Source organism: Eleginops maclovinus, chromosome 13 (genome assembly GCF_036324505.1).
Source record: "Eleginops maclovinus isolate JMC-PN-2008 ecotype Puerto Natales chromosome 13, JC_Emac_rtc_rv5, whole genome shotgun sequence".
In the NCBI taxonomy this organism is placed as follows: domain Eukaryota; kingdom Metazoa; phylum Chordata; class Actinopteri; order Perciformes; family Eleginopidae; genus Eleginops; species Eleginops maclovinus.
In genome coordinates, this window is record NC_086361.1 from 8,004,328 (window position 1) to 8,014,414 (window position 10,087).

At 36.6% G+C, this 10,087-nt stretch overlaps 1 protein-coding gene across 2 annotated transcripts in view; it reads right to left on the reverse strand.

Annotated features, from left to right (window-relative positions):
• Positions 1-9,430, reverse strand: part of LOC134874641 (cell division control protein 42 homolog) — a 19,724-nt gene extending 10,294 nt beyond the window's left edge. The window contains exons 1-2 of one of the 2 annotated variants that reach the window (XM_063898720.1): positions 9,338-9,430; positions 6,309-6,413 (exon numbers count right to left, since the gene is read on the reverse strand). In XM_063898720.1, coding sequence (XP_063754790.1) covers positions 6,309-6,413 — 105 coding nt within the window. In that variant the 5' untranslated portion in view covers positions 9,338-9,430. The remainder of the gene's footprint in view (positions 1-6,308; positions 6,414-9,337) is intronic. The other variant, XM_063898721.1, reaches the window with a different exon arrangement.
• Between the last annotated feature and the right edge of the window lie 657 nt (positions 9,431-10,087).

The following is a 10,087-nucleotide window of genomic DNA, read 5'->3' on the forward strand; positions in this document are numbered from 1 at the left end:
GCTGCTTACCTATTGCAGATTCAGTTTTCCCAGCCTGGTGCAGGTCTACAATTTTGTCTCTGGTCTTCTTTGACAGCTCTTTGGTCTTGGCCATAGTGGAGTTTGGAGTATGACTGTTTGAGGTTGTGGACAGGTGTCTTTTATACTGATAACGAGTTCAAAAAGGTGCCATTAATACAGGTACGGTGGAGGACAGAGGAGCCTCTTAAAGAAGAAGTTACAGGTCTGTGAGAGCCAGAAATCTTGCTTGTTTGTAGGTGACCAAATACTTATTTTACCGAGGAATTTACCAATTAATTCATTAAAAATCCTACAATGTGATTTCCTGGATTTCTTTTTCTCATTCTGTCTCTCATAGTTGAAGTGTACCTATGATAAAAATGACAGGCCTCTCTCATCTTTTTAAATGGGAGAACTTGCACAATTGGTGGCTGACTAAATACTTTTTTGCCCCACTGTATATATATATATATATATATATATATATATATATGTATATATATATATATATATATATATATATATATATATATATATATATATATATATATATATATACATATATATATATACATATATATATATATATATATATCCATACATACATATATATGTATATATACATATATATATATACATATATATATATATATATATCCATACATACATATATATGTATATATACATATATATATATACATATATATATATATATATATCCATACATACATATATATGTATACTACTAAAACAAACTCTAGGTCCTATCTCTAATTCAGTAAACAACTCTTTGAAGAAGTGAATATCAGACAAACATGTCTTCACTATCCAAATGAGTCCTCTTTGAGTGTGAAACTCATACTGGTCCTCACAAATATAGAAGTACAGGAGGACCCCCCACACACACACCCACACACACATGCAGAACTCTAGGTGATTTTAGGGAGGATGTTGCTTCTTAGGTTGCTTATTTCTAAACCACCAGAGTAAACAGAGATATTTTCTTTCTAGTTCACAGTTATAATAATTATTGTTTTTTTCACCCTGCACAATTCAAGGGCAGTGTTCTTAAACAAGAAAGGACATGAAGTGTCAAGGCTGGTTGTTGCTATTGTTTTGGAGAATGCTCAAAAGCTCAGGATAATCTGATGCATGGTAGTACCAGATCAAAGGGGCTCCGTTAGGCCTTTGGGGTCATTTACTTTCCTGTAGTCATATATAATTTCTTTTTGCATGTACAGTAAATGGTCTGCAATGGCTACAATCCAGAACTTTTCTGCAGAGGGAGTTTCTCTCCCTTTCTCTGCTATGCGAGATTATATCATCTGCAAATAAAATGTTGCATCTAGTAACTTTTCACATCCACATTTTAAAAAACTAAATACAATTCAAGAATTTCCCTACAAAGTCATAGACCTTGGCCTAGACTCTGTTAAAGCACTTTCCGTTTTAAATCTGTTAAAAATTTAACAAAAGAGTGACAGAGTCAAACACTCAGTGATAGCCAGTGCTATTTTATTATACTGCATTAATTCAGCAAGATTTTTTAATGCACGTTTCGAGTCGCTGTAACAGCAGTTTCTATGATCAGTTAACTTATCTTGATTGCAAGTGTCATACCTGGGAATGAAATCATGCAAAGAAAGCAATACATTCCTACAATCTGTGATAAAGAGTCCATTAGAAATACGTTTAGTGATAGATCTTTGTCCGATGTTATTCCTGGAAGTCAAAGCTGTATTTCCGTCCCTCGGACCGGAAAATGATGCATTGATTCACTCAAATTATTTCTGCATATTAATCTCTTCTGATTTGTCAGAAAATGCTTTCTTTTTTACTCTGTAGAACAATTTTTGGCAAAGAATTGTCTGATCCACCATAATACTCCATTCAGAACGGCATTATGACCATTTTGACATGAGTTTTTTGACTATCCTAACAATTGAATGCTTTAAGAAACTGTAACTAAAGCATGTTAAAGGAAGAGAAACTAGCCGCATGCTACCAGTAAAGGGAGTTTTGTTTTGAGGCTGTTCAGGTGAACACACCCTCTGTCACCGCGTCTCCCTTCTGTTTCATCACTCTTATATCTTCAGGCTGCTGCCATGAAATATAAAAGCAGCACGGTCCCAACATGCCCGCTAACCTGGGGTCTGAGATTGGAAGTGAGCTGCAGCGGGGAGTGTTTTATAGCCGCCGCGCCCGCTTGAATACAGAGGACGGTTTCAACAAACCGCAGTCTGCTGTAGCCAGCAGACAGCGTTTAGTTTTAATGAAGCTCCGTATGCACAGACAGGCTCCTGATAAACAGGAGGATGTAGCTTCCTCTCCTACAGGCGACATCCTCCTGTTACAAACATGGATTCCTGCTAGGTGTACTCATGCATCTGTTTAGTCTTTATTTACACAGGCAGGCTCACAGCAGGTGACTATAAATTATTTGAACCCTCCTACATCCTACGGTTTAGTGGAATATGTCCGTGGCACCAGGGTACCAAACCTTCAGGCAATAAAATCATTGTTTTTTTTATTTGCCAAATATCATATTTAGAACTCAGAAGACAACGAGAACACATTATTTAAAAAAAATATCTAAAGTATATATGGCCAATCCAGTAGTTTTAAAGAACTGTAGTTGGACAGGTCAATAGCTCCTGCTAAACTATGATGGCAACAGCTATAGTATCGAGTGCATAAATATATAAAACAGCACGACAAAAATAACATCTACATTTCATTGACAAAGACTAGATTAAAATGTCTTAATTTCGTTGACTAAACATGAAATAATTGATTTAATTTAACTAAAACTGATAAAGGAAAGTTAGCTCAGGGAAGTATAATTATTTAAAAATCAAGCTAATACAAACGTAGACATCAAACTAATTTCAACTGAGCTGAAAGTACATTTATATAAAATAGCATTTTAATATATTTTATCTTTAGCTGTTCTGACAATTTCAAAAACACATAGGTGTATTTTGCTATTTATTTATTTTAATTATTAAAACTTGTTGTAGTAGTAGTATATTCATGTGTAAACACAGATAAGATGAACTTATATATTTCAATTTAGAGTAGAGCAGAGCATTGTTCTGAGTTTTCATCAGTACAAATTGAACACTATTTTTTCTGAGATATTTATCTTTAAAAATTGCAGTCTCTCTCTCTGGTTCATTTCCTGTTGTAGAACAACTCCTCATACCAAATATACAAAAAGGAACTGGCAGCCTGAAACATTTCTGAACCCTAAATGACAAAGCAGTATCTTTTGACGTATTTCTCATGGCCATAGTTTGTTTTGTTACTCGTTTGAGTTAGAATTGGTCATCATAGCGACAGTGGGTAGGCTGCGGACAAAAAAGAGAGTATTTTACTGAAGTTTTTCTTTGAAAAGTTAATTTACTTATCAAACGTTACTTTTCTTCTAGAACTTAGAGGCAACTTCACACACACTTGAACACACAGGTACATTTCTAGTGATTTCAAGTTAAGACAGAAACACTGAGTGAGGTGTTGAGGCATGAGCCATGAAGACACACACAGACATATTTCAATAAAATACAAAGTACACACACATTCACACACACATTTGTGATGATAATGTGTTTGGACAGAGCTCAGACTGCAGAAGCTGCTAGAAACAAGCTGATCCCCACTCACTGGTGCTGTAGAAAAGACTGCAGCTGCAGGAGAAGCAGATAATTAGCGCTTGTGTTCTTTGGTGTTACATAACTTCACTGAATGACTGATTTTAATTCTGCTCACTCATTCTGCATTACGTGGTGTGATTGGATATTATACTGGACCAAACATAAGCGTGAATTTATCTCTCCAGATAAAATGTTACAGAAGGCGACATGTTTCTGAGGGATATTTCCTGGAGGAGACTTCCTCTCTCCTGATTTTTTTTTTATTGTTGGCTGACAAACAGGAAACTGCACAACACGCTGCGGCACTCATGTGAAAATGCTCAACACAAACACAATGAAAACAGAGAGTCGGCAAAGATGGATCTCAGACTGAATGTGAAAGAGAAAAACAAACAGTAGCAGATGCTCAAAGTAGTATCACTATTGTTTAAGCAATACCACAACTTCATTGAAAGAATACTATGATGAGACTACCACAACTTTAATCTCAACATATTACCACTTTTTAATGACATAATTCTATACTGACTACAAGTTGTAGTCTAGTTTTAAAGGTCTCCTATTATGCTATATTTCAACAATATATTGTAGAGCCATATCTATAGAAAACTTGTCTGTGAAGTGCTTTGCTCAAAATACCAAACAGATCACCCATTGTAGCCATGCCTCATCCCCCTCTATTTCAGCCCTGTTCCTGAAGTGCTGATTCTGTGACTGTCGCTTTAAATTTGAGCTGAGCTGAAGCTGAAGATACTCAGCTAAACGCTGCCGTGATTAAACCCCATATTGTGTTCCAAACCACATCCAGCATTATTTCTGAAACACTTGTCAGTGTTTACCACTAGAACAGTGACATTATATGTATTATATATACAACAGCTCTAAGTCCCTCCTGCAGACATCCTGCTGAATACACAGACACACAGAGGTGCTGCGGAGGGGATTCAGCTTGTGACTGTATATGGGGGACGATAGGTTGGGACGTGTCACTTGCGCGGGACGTTGCCAGGAGTTCAATGTAAAGCCAGCCCACATTTTGGTTATGACATCATATCGGCAGCAAATCTGGATCAGCTCGTTTGTACCCACGTTTTTAGAGATGTGGGTAAGGAAAAAAAGAGAGAGGGTTGTATTTTCTGACACTTTGGGAGTCTCCTACATTTATGTATAAAAGACATCAAAAAGTGCATTTTGCATCATAGGGGAACTTTAATATCTCCGTTTTTTGTTTGGATTCTTGCATATCAGATTTTTTTTTAAAATCTAGATTTATATAAATATATATACACACTATATCACATATATGGATATTATGACAAAATAACAATTATGTTATTTTTTCTCCTATTGCCCGCCACAGTAGGTTGCCTAATATGTAAGCAACTTTCTTTAAGCAAACAAATATATTGCATGGTTTAAAATGATGTGGGGGGAGGGGGTGTGTGAGAAACAGACAGTCAGACAGGAAGAGGATGATAAAGCTGAGTCAGCACTGTTGGTTCTGCAATCCTCTGATCAAACTGTGCTGACTGCGGACAGAGAGAGAGATGGGGTGGCGATAGAAAACAGTAGAGAATTACTCAACAAATTCCAGCCGGCAGTCAGCGGAGCTGCCTGTCAATTAGAGACGTTTACAATATTTCCAGCAGAACAGTCCTGCCTGTCAACAGTCAGTCAGCCGTTTTGTAAAACGTCAAGTTTGCAGGATCAGTGGAGCTGAGGTGACAGTCTCTGGAGCACTGTTTCTATCTGCAGAGCCTAAGAGGCAACTTCCTGCTCCAGCAGACCCCAGAGAATCTCAAATATGTTAACTTGCAGCTACATGAAAATAAGCAAGTGCACACATATAGCTCTGCACACACAAACATAAACAGAGGAGTGCAATCCTAAGAATCCTTAGGAAAAGGGCAGCAAGAACTAGATCATTTGCGGTTTAGCCATCGCCTACTTACAGTACGAAAAACAGCAGCTTCTTTTATTTCAAATTTTCTGAACGCATGAAATCTAAAGAGCATGTTAGCAACATCAGACACACACTACCAGTGAGCATAATTCCTACTAATAATGTAATATTAAATAAATCATTGGACTCTTTAAAAGCATAATTTTTGTTTTAATCATTGAGTTCAGCAAAGATTTCATTAGCCAGGTTAGCTTTCCCCTGTTTCAAGACGTTATGCTAAGCTAAGCTAACCATCTATTGGCTGTAGCTTCATAATTAGCGTGGTATCAATCTTCTCATAACTTTTAGCAAGAAAGTGAATAGGCAAATTTCCATGAACATCAAACTCTTGACAGCTACTTTTTTTAAAGGTTTTTTTCACAAAACTGGGTTTTATTTTTGATGTTTTGGCACAATTCAAATCCATGATCACACAATTAGAGATCTGGGATCCATGCTTGAGATATCGGCATTGCAAGCATCTATGGGGTAAAATTAACACGTTGCAAACCAGACAGATTCACCACATAATCTGAAATTATTTAATTTGAAAGTTAAACCAAAATTGTCTAATCCCTCATTAATTGTGAACACTTTGAAGTGTTTATTTTGTGATGTCAACAGGTATGACAGTGAAAAGAGCTACAGGGGAAGTAACTGTGAAGAAGTGGAGTGACACCTTTAGTGATTTGTTTGTGTGTAAAAGTACTCACCGTTGGGACGTATTCAGAGGGAAACTTGTTGGTGGTGTAGGAGATGAGCAGGCAAGTCTTTCCCACCGCACCATCACCGACAACCACACACTTTATGGTCTGCATCTGAGGAGGAGGAGGAAGGAGTAAGGAAATGAAGGAGAGAAGCGACAGGTGGGGGACAGAGAAAGTCTTGTGTTATTGACGAGAGCAAAGGAAAGATTTCTCACTCTACTTCTAACTCGTTCAAAATGCAATATTAAGACTCGCAAACATACCAATGTTTTTTTGTCAGTCGTAATTAAATAGACAAACACTAATTAATTTGAATGGACAGCTTAGCAATTAACATTTATTATTTATCACCCACACATCTTCTGGACACATGCAATATTGTAATATTTTAGGTTTCTGTAAATGCATTTTGACAACATGACACAGTTTTATTCAAATAAGTACCCTGAATGTGTGGATCTACAGTGCATTAACAGGCCCTGGGATACGCATGATGATGTCAACACGCCACAAAAGTCTATTGGTCTTAAGACAACTCATTTGTAAGGGCATCTGTCCTTTTGATTGACATTTTTAGCAAACATCTATAAGAATAATGTTTGTTTTTTAAATACATAGTACAAGCTCTGATTGATAATAAAAGTATCATTGGCTGCCATTGGTATCTAAATCATTAATTGACAATATATCAATGAAGGTTATATCTATTGCACATAATTGTTGCATTTTTACAACATTAAAGTCATATGCAACCTAAAAAAGGCTATTTTGATTTTTTAAGATGTATGCCTTACATAGCATCACTCCATTTGAACATGCATACTAACGTACAGCTAGAAATGATCAAACGACAGCTAAATGACACTAAATTGACTGATCTGATCATTTTTTTTATTATTCCAGTGAAAACAAACAGCCCAAAGCACCCTGATTGCTGTAAAAAAAAGAACAAGATATTTCTGTATTTAGACTCTTGGTCAGGTAAGAGGTACAATTTGAGAATTTGTTTACTTGGGTTCTTGGGAACTGTAAAACTGTGACTTGTTTTCTTGTCTCGTATGTGTATCTGCATGTAAACAACCTGCGGCCTTTAGCATATATGTATCAGGTGGCAGGTTGACTGGGATGCCATGAGCGTCCGTAAGCAGAAGCAGTGTGATACAGACACAGTGGTATCTGTGTATCGCAGTGTTTATTACACACTGTTGGAGATCTTGTGACCTAGCAGACGCCGAGCCGCTCTCATACCCAGGCTAGCATTTCATTAGGGGGGACAATGGTAAAGGGTATTTGCTGCCACTTCGTCACTGGCTCTTTGTTTTGGCCTTTTGGCCATGGCAGCACTCCACGGAACTCTGCTGAGTCAGGACCAAGTTAACTGGTCATCTGCAGAACTCATTCCTCTGAGATATTTTGCAAACACATGCAGACAATTCTGGAAAACGTAGCCATTAGGGGGAAAAACGTCTTTTAAATGCATTATTGTTTCCTCTACATATCTGTCAAGCTGGTTCTGTTTTGGAGATGCAACGAGAAAAACAGCTTCTCTTTAACTCTAAAGTATTCAGTATCTCAAATGTAAGGAGATGCTACCTTTTTCATAAAACAACACAATCCAAAATGTAATCTTGGTCTCAGCAAACTCATGATGAGTATTTCTCTGTGTTTAAAAAAAACAACCTTATAAACAACTCAATTAATGATAACATGAATCCGCCCATTGATATTCACAACGATCTTAATCACGTCTAAAAACAAGTATTATTTTCCTGTTTTACTCAATCAACCTTTTTCTTAGATTTACATGTGCGAGCTCTTGCCCCATTGATTTAAAATTCTCTGGATTAAGCTTCACTTGATCTGAGGATTTATCATTAAAAAAAAGGCTATTTTGGTTGTGGAAAATGAATCGTAATATAGAAATGATCCGTGCTCTTATCCCCAATAATGTAGATAATAAGCACTTATATTTCTACTGTAAGACATCAAGACGTGCAGGTTCTAAAAACACATTTCCTCATGGTTAAAGAATATGCATATACAAATAAAATGCATGTTGTGTAAAGTTAGCAATTGTCTGATATTTGTATGTCTTTCTTTAACTATTCTGTAAGGTTGTATTGTTGTGTCATTATACTGTCGTGTTTGTTATGTTACGTTTTCGAGATAATTGCGGATTCATTCAAGTGAATCCTAACATAGTGAAATGATAGCAAACGTTAGAATCTTTTAGTAATTATTTTTCTTTTCGTGAAATCAATTTTCAAAAAAGTTACTGCCTTAACTAAAAGACTAAATAAACGCTGTCATTCTGTCAATATAGTTGACTGCCCATTAGCCAACCTCAGACGGCTTAAATTGACTAAATTAGACATTTTTTTTATCTATAAATGATGTGATATCCCTCTCATATCAATCATGTTTTACTGCTTTCCAGTCACTTCCGCATAGAAAACAGTGGTACAAACTAAAAGTAATCTAATTATTTTTTCTTTAACCGAGGTAGTACTTTATTTGCATGGAGCAAAAGTTATGAAATGTCGCTGTTACTACTTGTTGAATTCATTTAAAAGGTCACTAAGTGTTGAAAAGTTTACTCTTGCGAAGCTAGCCTACGTTAGCAAAGTTAGGTTCGTGGCTAACATAAAAGTTACACCCGCCGGTGTCCCACCCATTACAGAAAACCCAGTCTTAAACGAGTTTTACAAACAAAATTACAGCAGCACTTTGCAGGGTCTAGATGTATGTCTTCTCATGAATACGCAGTCCTATACTATCTCTGCTTTGACGACACCGGTAACTTTTCCAGCAGAGATTTAACTTAACAGCACAAGCTAGCAGAGTTAGCAGCAATAGCTAGCATTAAAGGAAATCGTTTGTTTTGACAGCTGCCGGTTAGGAGACTGAGCTGTCAGCAGGCTAACAGTGATAGCTTTTACAAAAAAAGACCCACTCTTACTTAGATTTGTGTTTTCTGCTAACAATTAGATATTTTTCGTCAGTAAATCATAGATAAAGAAGGTGACAGCCACTACCTTGATTCTTCTCACCGTTGGAGTGCTGTAATGTTGTGCTACGTTCAGGTGCTTCCTGTGAACTCCCACATCCCCCGGCGTGGAAGCCGGAAATATGACTTGTGGTATGTTCAAGTCCCGCTGGATTTACTGACGTTAATATGATTTCTGTTTCAGCAACGTGTTATTGGTTACCTCAATCTTCCATCCTTGTACTGTAACACTTCACGTCTAATTACGGTTAATTTAAATGTGTTTCGGTGAACAATCCCCAACGTATCTGTTTAAATAATTGTGATTTTGTCAATGTCTATTTGATTTTTTTCTTTTCTGTATTGCTAACACACAGAAATGACACATAAGGCACGATTAGTGAAATTGACACCAGAGGACCTCAGCTCAGATCTTCACAACTATAAACACATTCGCGGCCTCACACCTTTTGCTTCTGCTTACTTAACACATTAGACTCATATATCTAAAAGGATGTGACTCCCTGGCCTTTTCAAGGCACATTTAAAGACTGTGATTTGGCACAATATGACTCCCCTTGCCTTTCAAAGTACATTCTTATCAATCAATAAATTAATAAAACAAAATATACTTACATTAATTGTTAAGTTAATTTGATGAGGCGCGACCACTATAAAAAGGAATAAGGTGAGTGTGCCGCTTTTTTGTATCTCTACAAATGATGTCGTTCTTTTTATACATACATTATATCTTCTTTCCTGATGTTCAGGGCAAATTGCAACTCATGTTTTGTCTGAA